Source organism: Lonchura striata, chromosome 5 (assembly GCF_046129695.1).
Source record: "Lonchura striata isolate bLonStr1 chromosome 5, bLonStr1.mat, whole genome shotgun sequence".
Classification (NCBI taxonomy): Eukaryota; Metazoa; Chordata; class Aves; order Passeriformes; family Estrildidae; genus Lonchura; species Lonchura striata.
In genome coordinates this window covers 23,032,846-23,050,448 of record NC_134607.1, presented here as the reverse complement: position 1 = coordinate 23,050,448, position 17,603 = coordinate 23,032,846, and the positions used below count along the sequence as shown (strand labels likewise).

The 17,603-nt window shown below is 38.3% G+C and overlaps 1 protein-coding gene across 2 annotated transcripts in view; it reads right to left on the bottom strand.

The window, feature by feature from the left end:
- Window positions 1–516: 516 nt before the first annotated feature.
- NCF4 (neutrophil cytosolic factor 4) overlaps window positions 517–17,603 on the bottom strand; it is a 44,700-nt gene continuing 27,613 nt past the window's right edge. The window contains exons 4-13 of one of the 2 annotated variants that reach the window (XM_021553977.3): window positions 11,215–11,301; window positions 9,144–9,228; window positions 7,834–7,987; window positions 7,447–7,517; window positions 5,968–6,095; window positions 4,958–5,015; window positions 3,276–3,374; window positions 2,417–2,547; window positions 2,261–2,326; window positions 517–1,492 (exon numbers count right to left, since the gene is read on the bottom strand). In XM_021553977.3, coding sequence (XP_021409652.1) covers window positions 1,264–1,492; window positions 2,261–2,326; window positions 2,417–2,547; window positions 3,276–3,374; window positions 4,958–5,015; window positions 5,968–6,095; window positions 7,447–7,517; window positions 7,834–7,987; window positions 9,144–9,228; window positions 11,215–11,246 — 1,053 coding nt within the window. In that variant the 5' untranslated portion in view covers window positions 11,247–11,301 and the 3' untranslated portion in view covers window positions 517–1,263. Of the gene's footprint in view, window positions 1,493–2,260; window positions 2,327–2,416; window positions 2,548–3,275; window positions 3,375–4,957; window positions 5,016–5,967; window positions 6,096–7,446; window positions 7,518–7,833; window positions 7,988–9,143; window positions 9,229–11,214; window positions 11,424–17,603 lie in introns of those variants that run through there. The other variant, XM_021553976.3, reaches the window with a different exon arrangement.

The following is a 17,603-nucleotide window of genomic DNA, read 5'->3' as shown; positions in this document are numbered from 1 at the left end:
ATGTAACTTGGATGGATGGGAAGAATTTCCTTTGCATTGCAGTTTAAAGGCATAGGGGGATCATCCTGCCCTGATTTTCAAAGGCCAATGTGTTTATGTTCTTCCAGCACCCTTATAAAAGAGAACAGTTGTTTCCTAGTAGACATTTTCCCTCCCTTTCCTTTCTCATTTACAATGCTCCTCCATTTTGAGAGAGACATGCTGAGATGGTGATTACATCACAGGATCTAGCTGTCAGTGAAAATCTGTGAGTGCCACTTGCTCTGTTGGACTCGAGGAACAAGTAACAAAGAATCCTGCACACCAGAAGTTTTATTGTTAGGTTTCAAACTTACAATGCATTTTCTTACATATCACCACATGTAATACCACTGACACAATCATTGCTGTTTCTTCATCTCCTTTCTAAACTGTGTTGCTACAATGGCTCTGAAGCAGGAAGTTACATTTTGTAATATTTAAGTAAAATAATGTCAAGAAGCACCCCCCCAAAAAAAACACTTTTAAATAAAAGTATGAACTAATATTTAGCTTTATTTGCTGAAGAATGTGATACAGTAACTTCTTGTTAGTTCTACATTTAAATGCAGTGTCAGAAAGCAGAAGATAGAAAAGAAACTGCTGTTTGAGTAGATATCCTACACATTTTCCCAGAACATGAAAATAAGTAGATTGTACAATTATATAAAGGTCTATAAGGAACACCACAGGCGTACTAGGTTTGATTCACAGAATTCAATATACTGGTCAGTGGAAAAGAAGAAAGTTAAGATGGGCTGCAATTTCTGAAATCAAAACAAGTTTTCTTGATGCTCCAAGGACAAACTCTGAATGCCCAGTCAGACTCCAACATGAGAGAAAGAATTACACAATGGCCCACAAACCTTCAGATCAGCAAATGAAGAGAAATTTATGGGAATCTAGAGAAAAAACTAAAGCTTATGAAGATATTCTGGACAAATAACTAGCCTTGGGAGTGAGAACAGAAACTAGAGCAGGTCTAGGGGCTCAGGAGACATCTATTGCAGGCTAACAGTGACTTGCTTTGTAAACATGGCCTGTGATTTTATTTCTCTATTCCTCACTTTCTCTGGTCTCTATGTAGATATCTGTATTGCAAATGTGTGCTAAAAAGCTGAAGAAGTTAGCTAAGTACAGATTTTACACTGAAGGGTAATATATCACTAAAAATTACTCATTTCAAGGACACTTCAAAGACATGTTGAAGGAAACTGCCTGGAGAGAGGGATACTTATATAGCACTTACATTGCTCCTACTGTTTGAGTAGCACCTGTTCCTGGACTAGTGTTGTAGACACCCAAGTCATCTTTGTGGGTGATGTGCAACTTCCAAGGGAAAAAGTGCTTCTCAGAGGGATTTTTTCTGCTCTGAGACACCATGAGTTCAACATCCTGATCAGAGAGCAAGCGGATCAGATCACCATCAGGGTCCCGGTAATTCAAAACAATGTCATCTTGGTTAAACTCCTGCCTGGGAGAAAAGAAATTGATTGATACCCAGAAATCAAGGAATGTCTGGGAGGTGCTACATGATGAACAATATACTGACAATCTAATTAATTTTGATAAAAGTCACACAAAGCCTTGGGTGTCTTGGCTTTCTTGATACAGCTAGTACTAGAAATCATATAGCCACATGCATGCTGTGTTGTGCTTAAGCTAAGAAATCTACCAGAACCAAGAACATTTCCACTAACACCACATAAGTGGCACAGTTAAGATGTGTGTTTGATAGAATTACCATGCAAAAGAGCTGACTGTGGTTACCACCCAGTTTTGCCTACTTATTTTGCTCTTTCTGAGGAGTGTAAGATATTACAACAGGTGCTCCATTACCAATATTTTCTAATATTTAATGTTCTAAATTGTTGATGTTCCACACCAGATTAATCTAGTTTAATGTTAGTTTTAACAAGTGTTAGAAGGCCATGTCCTACATCCTGAAGACATGTACTAGACAAAAGATGGCTCTTATCATAGTACATGAAATGGAAACTTCTACCCATCACAATTGAGTCAGAAGAGTGTGTCAGTCCTTACTCGTTGACAACCTCAAGAAGGACTAGTGTCTGCATACATGGCCCTGGGCCAAGTCAAAGTGTAACTTCTTCAAGACACTTGAAAAGTATTTCATACACAAAACATGGTGGTGACCAAGTAGAATGTGGAAAATCTCAAAACAGAATGAACTTGACAAATGTTTAAGTATCAAATATACAACCAAGTGCTTGCATCATACCTCATCAATTCCATTAGATCTTTGAATAATGGAATGCTGCTCAGATCCTCTTCTACTGAAATATCCCTGTATTTAGAACACATCTAATCATTACATATAATGACAAGAGAATTGTTGGTATTTCTTCAGCAAACTTGAAGATTATTTTGTTACTACCTGATGGTGCTTACAGTCTCATCATAGTAATAACAGCGAACTTTATTAACTGTGTCTTCCTGCTGTGGTAAATCTTTTATGATCTTCACAAAAGCACATGGGAAAATTCCAGTGGCACCATCAGCAGTCCCCTGGAATGACAGGAAATGTTAGAATAAAGAAAACCATGCCATTTTGGCCACATGAAATAGGTTCTGGAATTTGATTAACAACAATAAGAATTTTTCCACTATAATCAAGAAAATAAATTCTATGGAAGTGACCTGATGGCATCCCTACAAAAAGGTTATACAATTATGTAGTCAAATACCAGGCAGGGAGTGAAGCAGTGTGTAAAAAATGCAAGTCAGATGGTTAGCAAGGAAGGCTGTGGTGTTTGAGCAAGCAGAGATACCATATCAGCAAACACACAGTATGTTCCCCTCATCCTTTTTTCAGAACACTGCTGCATTACCCAAGTTCTCTCTAATCAGGCTGACGTGTGTTGTGGTATGAAGCATGAAGCATACATCAACCCACCCTGAGGCAAGAAACCGATTAATCGCTGAAATGGAGTTTCCATCTCCTTTCTGTGGCCTTTCTTTGTTCTAATCACTTCCAAAGAATTTAAAAACATTCCAGCAGAAGCAAATGCAAATGAAAACAGAAGTCTGGAGGGCAGAAAATTTGTAAGCTAAAAACCATCAAGGAACCAAACAATTACTAATTTGGAATCAAGGATTTAGTCTTGACAGCAAGACCTGATTACAATACAGTTTCTCCTTGAAAGGAAGAGGCAGGTCACAAGGATCAGGAGAGCCCTTTCTACTCATATATTTCAAGGTATGCTAATAATTCAGTACTGTTATTGCAGTCTTACCTCCAACCAGTCTTTGTTTACTTTGCTGAGTAGATAGATCAAATCCCCCTTCTTGAATCTGAGTTCCAGTTTATTGGTTCCAGGAAAATCAAACAGTGCCTGTGGAAAGTAATAACCTTGAAATTATTAATTCACAGAATTATGAAAGCAAATCTTTCTGCTGTGCTCTTGAGGAGAAAGCATAAAGCAGCAAGACAGTGTGCATTTTGTCATCACACATGTATTTCTAGGATAAGGTCACATATATTTGACTGCAGTCTGCAGTCTCACAATCTCTTCTCCTACTCAGTGCACACAAAACTGCTTTGAAGAAGCAGTGAAAGCACTAGGATAAACATAGCCCTGAGAGAGCTACACACAAGGATTCTTAAAGTGGCAGAAGACTGAGCACCAGAGAAATCAATATACATAAGTTGAAAGCACTTAAGAGCAAGTAAGACAACAGAGCTGAAGCCAACTGACAGCTTGAAATCCTGAGAATTGAAAAATGTATTATTTCTTGTTGCAGTTTTATGGTTTTTAGATTTGCTGCAAAATATCACAAAGAGCCTTAAAAATTGCAGAAATTTTGTGTCTTAATTTAAGGGTAACTAACTGTTGCTTTTACATCTAGCTTTCACGTCTGGATGCTGAACTGGGAAATGTGGGAAAGCTTGGGAAATTGACATGTTGTTGAAATGGAACTTAGATGACCTCTTCAGGGAAAAAAAAAAAAAAAAAAAAAGAGGTAAATATATGCTTATCGCCCTAACAAAAGTTTGGATAGTTAAAGTGGCTGAGATATCAAAAATGCACATCTCCTCCATTGTCCTTAGAGAACATGGTCCCCATTCAAATGGTCTTAGAAGACCAAAAATGAAAAGATGTTCTTTATTCTGTGTTGCAATGGTTCTTTTGGTCTTATTAATGTCAAGAGTCCTCTTAATTAAAAAAAAAAAAAAAAAAAAAAAAAAAAAAAAAATATGCTACTGTTGTGCTAGTCGTTCAGATGTCTACTTAATAGCCCTTTCAGAAGCCTTTTTTCACCTATTGAAAAGTTCTGGTAGGTATATTCAATACTAATAAATTAATAGATAAAACCCAAGAGATATGACTGTTCCAAGAGCTGTTATTCTCTGTGTAAAGAACAAAAGCAACAAACCTCAGAGCAGATGCATGGGGATTTTAATCTTATATGGCAAAGTCACATGTTTCAGGAAGCAAGACTCTGCTCAGATAAATACTGGTTACAGAGCAGTTTCATGTGCTTAATAGTGAGAAAATATACCACAAAGACAAGAGAATGGGCATTTATGTTACAGAAAATATTAAGATGCCTCACCTGCAAAGCTTTTAAACATATGCTGAAGTCAATGAAGCTGAAGCTTATGCCTGTTTTAGATTTAACTTAGGGGTAGCACTATGCAAATGTGAACCATTTGGCAGTAAGCTGCACATATCTCAGTTTTGAATCTCCTGTCATTCTGATTTCACCATGGACCTTCTTATTACTCAAGTGATGAGGAACAAAACACTTCTTTCCATCCCCTGTTTCAATCCCTGTTGTTAAAATAAATTGTTTTCCTCTGTTGATTTCACTCTCTTCCCCCAAGCTCTAATTGAAAATGGCAACCTGATGGATGAGTTACCAAAATAAAACAGTTTCACCTCCTGTCCTATGACAGGTCGTGCAGAGTACTCACCTCAGCCCGTGGAGCTGCAGTGCGGTCAAAAACAGGCACTTGATCTGAAATGCTCTTACTGCAAAGAAATGAGTAAACAGGGAGGTAAACATCCTTCCAAGTCATTAAAAATGCTACGCAATCAGTACTGCAGTGTCTGTGTTTTTACTATTTAAAGGCATGTAATCCATAGATCACTGGAGAAACTGTATGAGAATCTGTGTGCAGCACTCAAGTAAATAAATATGGATGCAACAACACTGCCCTATTTCTCTCGGTTTCAGTGCAGAGCAGCAGCAATCTGATGGTGTCTGCTGCTGAGAACAGATGGACTTTTCAATACAGTCAGTATTCTGGACCTCTCTTCCATAGCACTACTTAGTCCCCCTACTCTGCCTTCTGGGCATCATTGTTTCTAGCATTTATGGCATTTAGTTCAAACTCTGCCATCATACATACATGCAGCTTTTGCACTGTTTGAGGTAGGTGAAAAGGAAGCGAGTCCATCTGTGGAATGCTGAAAGGAGAATTAATGTAATTATATTAAAATTATAATTTTATCTGAAGGGTAATTAAGTATCATGTCTACTTAGTTCTCCAAAGGGGTGTCAATGCTGCTATGTAGGATAGGCCCCTGTTTAGACAAAGGATGGGAACAAATTAAGTATTAAGTTTCATTTAATGTCTGAAGCAGATCTCACTGAATTCTGTGTCAAAACTCACATTGAGCTTGGCCTGTATATTCTGCACACTTTAGAGATTACCATTAAAGAAATATGGGCAGAGCTGGACAGTATTTTTAAAAAGCAAGGTATACTCTCATTTTGGAATTTTCCTTTAATGCAAGTACCACATCCACTTTAAAAATCTGAGATTACTGAAAATGAGAAATACTCTTCAAAGACCTTCATATTAGGGATTCATGGATTCACTTGGAAAACAAAGTGGTGATCCTCATCTCTCTATCCCCTCAAAACTGGACAGCATCCCTTACATTAAGCAATGCTGAAAAAAACATGTCAATCACTTACACTCGGCGTGTCCGTGGGCGAAGCCGTCTCAGTCTGTGAGGCACCTGCTCACCATCAAAGGTTGAGTGGTAGAAGAACAGCCGAACGTCCTCATCCATCAACACCCAAGCAGGGAGGCAGAGCAGGTTCTGTGCCAAGAGCAAGCAGGAAGCAGAGTGTAACAGTGGGAGAACCCAATTCTCTATTTACTTACATGTAACAAATACACCTCTCTGACCTACAGGATCATGAAGGATATTCATTACTGCCAGAAATCTCCCTCCTCTCCTTTCTCACTCAGCAGGATACAGCTGAACAGCTGACAGTCTCTCCTCTTTACTCCTGGAGTTGGCCAATGTATTGCTTCACTTTTTGTACCTGATTTACTGCAGGAGTAAATTGCTTTTTGGATGACTGTGGAAAGAAAACATTCTGAAGTAGTAGGAAGTCTTGGCCAGTGCTTCAGACTTTTACTGATTTGAAGTCCAGGTCTTCAGTTAACATGCAAAAGAAGAATATCTCTCCTTAATGTATACTGCATCTTCACTGTAATTCAGCTACTCTCAGAAAGCCCACCTGTCCTGATTCTGGCTGTGAGAGAGTAATTTTTCTTCTAAATAGCTGATACAGTGCTGTGTGTTGGATTTAGCATGAGAATAATGCTGATAACACACAGATGGTTTAGTTGTTTCTAACTAGTGGCTTACTTAGTCTAAGCCAAGGACCTTTCTGTTTCCTAAGTCCTCCCAGTGAGGAGCTGCACAAGAAGTCAGGAGGGAGCATGGCCAGGACAGCTGGTCCAAACTAGCCAAAGGGATATTCCATGCCATAGAACATCATAGGACAGTATGTAACAGGAAGGAGCTGCCCAGGAGCCACAGATCACTGCTCAGTGGACTGGCTGGGCATAGGTCAGCAGGTGGTGAGCAATTGTATTGTGCATCATTTGTTTGTTTTCTTCTTTAGTTTTATTTATTTGTCTCTTTGGCTATCTCCCTTCTAATTACAATTATTTATTAGTATTATATTTTACTTTATTTCAATTATTAAACTGTTCTTATCTCAACCCATGGGTTTTACAGTATCCTCTCCATTCCACTGGGGAGGAGGGAGTGAGCAAGAGGCTGCATGGCACTTTGATGATGGTGGGGTTAAAGCACAACCCACACACCATTCTCCTAATCCCTTGGATGCACACACCAACTCTGTATTCATGCAACACCTGGAGATTCACCATTTCCTCATACATCTTGGGGGATTTTGGTAAGGATGTCTATCTGTATATGAAGACAGAGTGAGCCTTCGTGAACTGCATGCTGCAGCAGACCCTACAGTCTGAACAATTTGGGGAAGAGGACTCCAGGTTGTACCACAGTGTGGGCACTGTGTCTTCAGGAAAGCAGAACAGAGAGAAGCAGATGCTTAGAACTGTAACAGTACTGTCTGTCTTAGCTGATTTCAATGGCTAAGTGCATTCTTTACTTCAAAATCAAGTTTTACCTTAATGTAGACATTTAGGATAGGAATCCTGTTCTCAGCAATTTCCTTTTTGGCACCAACAAAAACTTTTCCTGGAAAATATAAAACCTGTGACAGTTATTGGGAAAAAAAAAAAAAAAAAAAAAAAAAAAAGAGGCTGTCAGAGAAATGAAGCAATCATGAGGAAGTAGAAGCTCAAAAAAATTTACATATTTTCTAAAGGATTTTATGTTTCTAAATGAACTTTACCACAAGTGAAGGGACTGTCAATGGAACATGGCTTCTCTGGCATCCATAGCCAGGAATTAGTTCCTTGTCACAACTACTTCTCTCATTGCATTCCTCTTTAGGACAGCCTGGGGATGAGAAAGCTGCTAATTATGCAAAGATTTGGTACTGACAGCTTACCTGGCAGTACAGGGAGTGTGCAGGTAAATGGGCTGTTATTGCTCTCTGGCCCATATCTCTGCTCTAGTTTGGTGTGCAGGGCATAGAACTCACGATAGCGCCGGAAAATCAGGTATCTGCCACCACCTTTAAGCTTTACTTCAATGACAAACATCTAAAACAGGAAAGAGGGATTCAGGCTGATGTTCATACTTATAAATACTCACAAATGTGAGTGAGGTATAAAATAGGAACATAAGATCAGTGCTCCATTAGTGGGAAAATCTCTTAGGAGCAGAGAGGAAAGCAAGGCTTCAGTTAAGCATCTGCAAATTCAGGCATTAGGATACAACAAGGTAGTACCACTACAGTATTTGTGTGAGTCCTTGCATGTGAAGCATGTCCCTGTGGCTGCTTTATATTATATAATCTTAAAAGAAAACATGAAATTACTAGATTCAACTTTATGCTCACACACTTTACCTTGGTGACAAGCAAGATACATTAGGGAGACAAATACAAATATTTTACAATAAGATGCTTTGGTCATCTAAATCTAGAGACAGACAGACATCTAAATTTAATTGGTTTTCAGAATTAAGGCAGTCATACTTCTTTTTTTACTTTAATGAACATAATTGTAGAAATTATTGTCTGACATCCTTCAATCACTATTTTATTTCTCTTTTGACAAAATTGCTTTGCTCTAAAGGAACCTAAAATTTCCATGCACTGACCTCTGAGTCACATTGGAGCCAGATCCTTCAGAAAATATAAAGACAGAGCAACCAAACATCACTCTATTCCAGAGAAAAACCTAAATACTGCAGTGGGAAGGGTTTTATGAGCAATGTCTCCAGCAGAAGTCTGACTGAGATGGTCATATTCAAACCTTCAGAAAATCTTAGTGCCTTTCCCTACTGTTCCCTTCCTGTGTGCTCTTTCATGTCCTAATATGCTACCTCCTGTGAAAATAGGAGCATCCTAACTTGCCAGTACCACGGAATAATAAGCAAGACTCTGCCTTTCTACCCTCTGAATTACTTTCCCACTATTTTCACCAATGGTAGAGCACTCCAACAAGAAACAAATCAGATATTAGGAAAAATTATGATGTTAGAGGATATCTCCTACATTTCATTCAGAAAATAAATTTTTAGACTGAATCTGGGATAACTATACTCCATTCCAGAAAAGTAAAGCACAAAGTCTGCCATATGGAGCTACTCATGCCAAAAAGCAATTACACCAGATTAACTGCATTTTGTTTCCCACAACCAAACCAGTCACAGGTGAAGGCATATAGAGGCAGGATAAATCTCCCTTCTTACATAGTAATTAGTAAAGCCTTTCTTCTCTTCTATATCTGCAATATTAGCTGAAACAGGTACATCATCTGGAAGCTGGTCAAAATCACTGTGAAGCAAGAACAGAAGATTTAGGTTACTCATATTGTTATAGCCTTTGAGGTATCCTATGCCACACAGAGCAAAGATAGGCTATATCACATTTTCTAGTATTAAAACCAAGATGTTAGAAACTCATGGTGTCATTCTCCTCCTCTGGAGGTCTGATCTTGAGATGTCAAGTTTCAATAAGTTCAGCACAAGTCAGTGACCACTGAGAAGATTCATTATGCCTGAAAAAAAATACCCTTCTCATTCCTAGGCTTGCTTAAGGAACAGGACTACAAAAAAAAAAAAAAAAAAAAAAAAAAAACAAACACCACTTGAATTGCTAAGTTTTTCCTGAGAATCGTGATCAGCTGTGGATGCATTCTTAGTCCTTCCTTAATCTAGGAGATTTACAAACAGAACTCTGCATCAGTAGACCCTGTTCTAAGGAGATCATTATACATCATCATACATTATGCTGCTATTATTACTGCATTACTGTAGGGAATAGGAAACAGTTCTGAGAAAACAGCTTGTAATGCAAGGTGCTGTAGAAACTGACAGCACAAAGCTAAATCCTAAAAATTTTATACTCTGTGCAAGATGTGTAAAATGTACCACATACATACAAGAAAAGAAACATCAGGATAAGCACAAACAGAAAAAGAACAAAGAAACAAAAGCATAGTATTGTTCTATATCAAAACTAGTGGTATCTACACTAGCTGTCAAAATGTTCTCAAATTTTCTTGTAAACATCACATAAAGCAAATTCTTAAAGAGGCTTGGAAAAATAAGACTATGCTATCACAGATTTAGAGAGACCTCCCAGTCACAGCAGGTAAGATTCATCACAGAATCACAGAATATTTGGAGTTGGAAGGGACCCACAAAGATCATCAAGTACAACTCTTAATGAATGGCCTGCACAGGATTAAACCTACGGCCTTGGCATTTATCTCCCAGTCACAGCAGGTAACCTAAAGCAAGCACAAAGATACTTGTTTGAAAATGTCTACAATGTGCGAAGGAACACATGGTAGTAGGCAAGGTTAGAATAAACTTTGCAGATCCTAGAAAGAATTGGATTTGAAGTGAGAAGGAAGGATCCCTGCAGGAACACCTAATGAGCAGCCATATGACCACAGTCATGTTACTGGTCTATACTGCCCACACTACGAAAGAGATTGGATTGGCAGGTGCTTTTTCCTCTATGACCTTCTTGGTGCTTTGACAAGCAGCAGACAAATTCACTTTGCTTCAGTCTTATAACTCAGTGTTGTCAGAGGGGTATTTATACTAACACCTGAGTAAAAAGAATACAAAATGAGGAAAAAAGAATAACAAATGAGATAAAGAGAGACTTTTAAAAGGGTCATCTAAGAAATGCCAAGCTGACAAAATGTTAAATATTCTGATAATACAAGAAAAAAACAAAACAAAAACCAAACAAACAAACAAACAAAAACAAAACAAACAAAAACCCCCCCCAACACCAAACAGGTAGTTTTTGCAGTTTATTCTGCAAGGAAATATCCCAAGCAAGGGCTTCCACAAAGGCGTAGCCCATTTGAAATGCTGAAGTAATGATGCAACATCTTGCAATAGGAAAATGCCATGAATCAGCACCACCCACAATACTGTAAGCACTATCCCTTACTGTGAAGAGGGATGTGGTTATGGAGACCAAGAGGTATACTTAGTCATATCACAAACACTCATATCATAAACTCCAGTAAAAGGGAAACTTGTTTTGCAGCTATAAGGAGGACAATGACCCAATATGTCCTAGGTCATGAATATTCCCCACAAAAAGGAGAAAGTCCACTCCAGCATAAGAAATGGTCTACTCGACCCTAAGCAGCCTAATAGTGTGGAAGTTACACACTGTTCTGATAACAAGAAGCCTTTTAGAATCATCAAAGATGCTTGCATCCAAATTAACCAAACAGATCACAGGAGTTATGTGAGGCTTGTGGGGAGGCAGGAGAAGGGAGAGACATGTTACCTCTTGTCTCGCAGCTGTCGGGGAAGAGACATTGTTGTTCTTGAATCCAGATGACTAAGATCTATTCCTCTACTTCTTGAGCAGTTCCTGGTTTAATAGGATGAACACAAAGTCAAAGTAATTCTCCCTGCATTAAACAAGACTCCTTTGCAAGGCCGCAGAGATCTTTTTTTAATGTTTCAGTGTCAGACGATTTCTGCTGTACCTCCACACCCCCACGAGTTTGAGGAAGTACCAGGGGAAAACAGTAATAAAGAGAGACTGTTCTGTGATGTCTGTCATGTCTCAAAACTGACACAATTGAGAAACTGAAAGCCCAAGAAAAGCAGAAACTATGAGCCACATATTCCTTTGTCCACCCTCCACTGAAATATTTGCCTTTGTTGAAAGCCAGTATGGGAGTGCTCAGCAAAGTCTGTTTTGCCTCAGCTAAAATGTCCCCATATATACCTTTGCATTAATATTTGTAAACTAGGTGAATATTCCTGATCCCTTCTTGAAGCTGTGATTCCCAAGGATCCTCCTTTTCAGAGACCAAGAGCCAGGAGGTGGAGCTAAAGAATAAATTTTAAAATGGGAGCGGAATGTATAATCAGAAAAATCAGCCTTGTCAAACACCAGGGCATCGGGCACAGGAGATGAGATTTGAAGGGTGGATCAATGAAAGTAAGACAGGAGTCCTCTAAAGACCAGAGATCTTTTTGGCTTCATGTGCTCAAAACAACCCACATTTGCCACATACAAAGACAAGGCAATGGCTTGCCCTGGCTTTTACTCTAACTGTAGTGACAAAGCATTTACATTACATCAGTTGACAATCTTTCAAGAAGAAAATAAAAGGAATAAAACTATTAGGAAACCATGACTTCTTAACAATATGTCTAAGCTGTAACACAGCTTATCTGCCTTAGTCAAAAACAGTTATGTATATTCTTGCCTCTCCATTTCAGTCTTTTACTCTCTTCCATTTTCGTGTTCAACATATATTTGCCTCCTTCTCCTCATTCCGCTGCCAAGAACAAAAATTCCCATCTGAATGGAGCAAAAATCAACCAGCATCCTTCAAAATAAAACTCTATTTACAACTGTAATCATCAGCCTTGAGAGCAACTGCATTGCATTGCATTTTAATGAAGTAAATCCTTCACCCAGCTCCTTTCCATGGATAACTCTAGGCACCATAATAGAATTTGAGAGGGGATATAGTGTCTCTTGATCAGAAGGGACCAGGAGAACAAAATTCTGAACTGTATTTTCTAAGTGATCTGCTACTCTGCTACATATCATAGCTTTGACAAGAAAATCATTGAAAGCGTTTCCTAATTTTTTCAAATATCCCGAAAGATAATCTAGATATAATGCAGGTACATCTTTTAATAGACACAATGCAAAAATATGTGTTCATTGTTTATCTAGGGAAGTGGCTTCTTCAAAATAAATCCACAGAAACTCTCAGACAAACTGTCTATGCAACTGCTTTGCTGTAAGATGAGTAAAGCAAACTGAAAGCAGCTCAATTCCACTACTCTTGACTACAGATTACAGCCAGTAATAATACTAACCTGACAGAATAATGCTAAACCTACTAAGAATGTTTATGGTTCTGCAGTATTTTCTTGTTCTGAGCTCAACCAGAAAAAAGGCTTGCTTTTCTGACAAAAGGCAGATTTTTACCTCAGATGAATGGATAGCTGATTTGTTAGAGGGATTACCAAGGCTGTGAGACTAAGATTAGAAACACTGTTTTGCCATGTTCTTCTGTGCTAAATCAGTGCCTCAACTACCACTTTTTTTCTTTCCATTTCTATTATTGTGCTACTATAGTAGAAATAACAATTTCTATTATTTGGGCTGAGAAAATAGGCTGTCTCTAATCAAATACACATCCTTTCTCTGTTTAAATAATTATTTAATGAATGAAATAAATATCCATTACAAAAATGATATCCTAAGAGTACCTATGTCAAGAGATATGCCTGCACTAGGAAAGTACCCAATTTCATCAGCTGACATGGCCAGCTCTCAGTTTTGAGAAAACCCATCCACACACTATGGCTGGCATGGTTATTGTGGTGCTATGCACCAACCCAAATACATGTGTAAGAGAAAGCAGGAATTCATCCAAGTGCAAGGAATCCAAAACAAATATTGGTTCATTAAAGGAGACTACTAAGAGAATCCTCAGATGACTGAATCATGGCCATATGCTGCCACCACTACATGCCTCTTCACAGTTCACAATCTACTCTATTATTCTGGACATGCCTGTGAGCTGTGAAACTGTGGCCTTCTGTCCAATGCACCTGTTGTTAGAAAACACATGTACAAGGATACACAGCACCCTGTAAATCTGACAGTATCAGCTAGACCCAAACAACCAAAGCGAGTGAGGAATTTTAATGAAAGATAGGAATGTAGTCCCAAATCACTAGAGATAGATGAACCACTAATAAAAGGTAAACCAAAAAATGTAGCAGAAATACTCAGCTGACTCAAGTTTGGGTGACAGCACTACATACCACATCTGCTAGGCCAACAGCAACTGTACCATTTAGCATGTCACTATGGAATAATGGCTTCTCTCTGATGCACCTGATATTACAAAAATGCTGTGCAGTTATGCTTAATCACCATAGGATAAATCTTTTAAGTGATTGGAGAAAGTGAACAAGAATTATATTGTTAAAAGATGTCTGATCTCATCACAGGAAATAATATTTAGCCATAACTGCAATGAATCTGAACATCAAATAGAAACACATATGGCAGAGTTGGCTTGCAAGATACTTTCATTCAACCTATTGTTTTCAAAGGATATGTGGAATATTTGATTCTGCAGCATACACATCATTAGCAGTTGGATGCCTTGACTCCTGTGGTTGCTTGAGACTGAGCTACAACTGTAATAACACTGATTTGGGAAGTGTTTGGGGATCATTTCTATTTTCCTTTAATAATACTTGTACAGCCCACCAGCTTTACAGAATATTGTAATAGACTTTTACAATACTTGTTTCAAAAACAGCCATGTACAAACTAGCAATTATTTTTATTACAGCACATGAATAATTTATTACAATTTTATAAAATTTCTGGACAAAAGTTACATTAGATAAGCTATTAATGTCTGTCCTGAAATCTTGGAGCTCTGTTGTAACAGGTAGTGCTACAAAATCCTTAGGAGGCAGTTGGCACAATGGTAAGTAATAAGACTGTTTTTTTCCTATATGCTTTCAGGACAGTTGGGAAAAAAAAAAAAACATTAAAAAAAAAAAGTTGAAGTTGTCCTATCTTTCTGAACTGACCTTGAAACTTTGAAAAAAAAAAAAAACCCAAAGAGGGCATAAGTTGAGAGTTGAGCTAATTGGTTTTGTATTCTTCATTTGATAACAGTTCAAGTCATAATGCCTGAATGTATGGATATTCTCCCTGTCATGCATTGTGTTGGGATTTAAAAAGCCACAGGAGTATGGATTGATAGAATTTGGAAATGTCCTTGGAATTAAATCTGGACACTGTTTCCATGATTGCTTTTTAGGGTGAAAAGTAGCTAGTAGGTATTTGCAGAAAAAGACTCTTCATGCCCTGCTGATATAAACACAACTAAATAATCCATCTTGGACTGAAGAAATTTAAAGGTCAGCATCTACCACTGTTCCTGACAGTGAACTTAATGGTGTCATTTCCAGAATAAATTATTACTCAACATGGAAGAGGTTTACAGAACCAAACCTTAAAGAAAGAGCAGCATTTTTTTAAAAAAGTACATTCTTCTCAGAATATCAAATGAAATCATAAACCTGAATCCTGGTTTTTCCACCTCTACTGCTTGAGCAAAAAAAGGATGTCAGGAAAAAAAAATACACGAAAAAGTGAGGGGTTTTTTTGAAATTATCAGCTATTTTGGAAATATGCAACCAACAATGCCATTCTGAGGTTTCATAGTTCAGGATTCAATAGGCAGATCTCACGAGTTTTCTTATGCAGAGCAGTATCACAAGCAATATTATGATCTTCCTCTCAACAGAAAATAATTCTTCTTTTAAAATAAACCTCCTTCCTTTAAAAAATATACAGGATTTCTTCCGGATAGAGTAAAATCACTAAGATTGGAAGAGTTAGAAGAAACTTCTTAATGAGCAATGGACATTTTGTTCTTGCAGAGATAAGGTGAATATCTGGTGCTCAGGACTAAACTAAGGGAGAAAAATGGTGCCCAGGACTAGATAAGTCAGAAACAGCAAGAGAACATTTCTTCATCCAGATCACATATCACTTCCTGGATAAAAGAGGTAAATAAGGAAGAAATAGGGCAGAGCTTGTCACTGGTATTGTGCATGACAGATGTGGGCTGGAGGTGGAGCCCTGTGCTCCAGTCAGCTTCTCCAATGTCAAAATCTGGTAACTGGCCATTGCAGACAAAGCAGAAGAGTTCCATTCAAGCACTCCTGAGAGAACTATGCCTACAACCATCCCTCCAGAATTTTAAAACCTAGTTTTAGTGCACAGCAGCAGTGCACCTTTGTGGCAGGATGGTTTTCCTAAGTCTCCCAATCATCTTGAGAATCAAAAATTTTGTGTGAGTGATTGCTACTCAAGGCAAAGAAAATTCTGCTTCATCTATTTCACAAGTTCAAAAGACCTGTTAAAATTACTCAAAAAAAACTTCATGGAACTTCCCCAAATGGCAAAACAGGGTTGGGATTTGCTAAAATTTGTGCAGTGATACATTCAAATCAGCCTACACTGTTCCTAACAGTGTAATTTCCCCATCCATTTGAAGAAATCCTGTGACCAAATTCATTTTACCTTATTTAGAAACTTTAGGTAAGTGCCTGTAGTTAAGCGAAGTTTTCTGAAAAGTGAAGAGAGACAGGCACCACTGGCCAGTAACTAAGACCTCAAGTGGGCCAATTCTCCCTATGAAGGTTTTATCTGTCTCCTAGGAATATACATGAATTATGAAATGGCTATATTCCCAGTTTTGTCACCTCAGGTTTCTAAAGGTAAGGTAATAAATCTGTCCCTCACTGTGGACCTAGTTATTACTGGTAAAAAGGTACTTTCTCATTCGGGACTCAGCTATATTTGGATATGCACTTTTACACTGGTATAATTGTCTTTACCCTAGGGGAGTTGTACTACTTAAGATACACTGATATAGTCAAAGAAGCACGATTTTCTGGTGCAGAAATATCCAGCCTGCTCCTTATAAAGAGTTTATGGCTCATTTTCTAATGGTTCACAAACTGGGACAATATTCCTTAATAAAATCAGGGGGCAAGGGGGCTAGAGATTAGGATAGAAGGCAAGTGGCAAATAGAGAGACAATAAATAGCAAAGTCCAGGGATTTTCAAAGTTCTGTTCTGTCTATTCCTCACAACCTATACTTACAGCCTGCCTCACCTGCTGCCTCACCTACTGGCCATTTATTACCTCTGCCTTCATTTCTTGAAAGATAAATTCATGGAATGAATGTACCAATTAACATTTCAATAAGTAATTCAGTCTCAAATCAGTGGCTGAACTGCCTATTTCAAGTGTGGAGGGCTGGAGTTTTTGTCTCTCATACCTCAGTAGGCAGAAGGCTGCTTTGTTATGTGAAACTGGGTCTGAACATGAGACCTCTTCATTAACTGCCATACCAAGTTCAGCCACTGCCTTGCTGTGTGTAATTCCTTCTGCCTTAGCTTTGCCATCTGTAAAATAGGGCTGACTAAGACTTTTCTCATGAGGGGAGAGGTGAGAAGGAAAAATGCTCAGTAGAGGTATAATTCTTGGGGAAAATCAGGAAAAAAGTGTCAGACTACAACCATTATCCTTTGCAACCTACCTGCACTCAAAATCACCTGCAGTGCAAAGAGAAAACAATATTAAAAGGTTGCTCTTTTAAAATGTGACAGTAATCCTCTGATACCAGGCCTTAGAACAGATTCCCAAACCCTCAGAAAAGACTGTAGTGGCTATACACATATGTTAAACAGCAGTAGCCAACAGGCCTGTCCTACTACAGAATGAACAAGGAAAGGAAATTGATAACTTTCTGCCCAGAGTGCTATTTAATCTTGGAATGCATCATCGTGCTTGTGGATTGCTTCAATAATCTGAGCCAAACAAAGGTACTGGAGAAGTTTGAAGCTGTGATTTCAAGAAATGAGTATACGGTCATGGTAACAACTTAGGAAATTCCCTGTCTCACATACTCTTGCTTTTTTCCTGCCTCACAGGATCATACATCTGAGCCTGTGCTGCAAAATACATCAGCTAACTAAGCCAGCTGTAAAAACACATTTTTAAGCCACAGATCAATTTTTCAGCCCAGCTCACAGCACAGACATCAACAGGATGAGGAGAATGAATGGGGAGGAATGCATTAAAAAAGCACTGC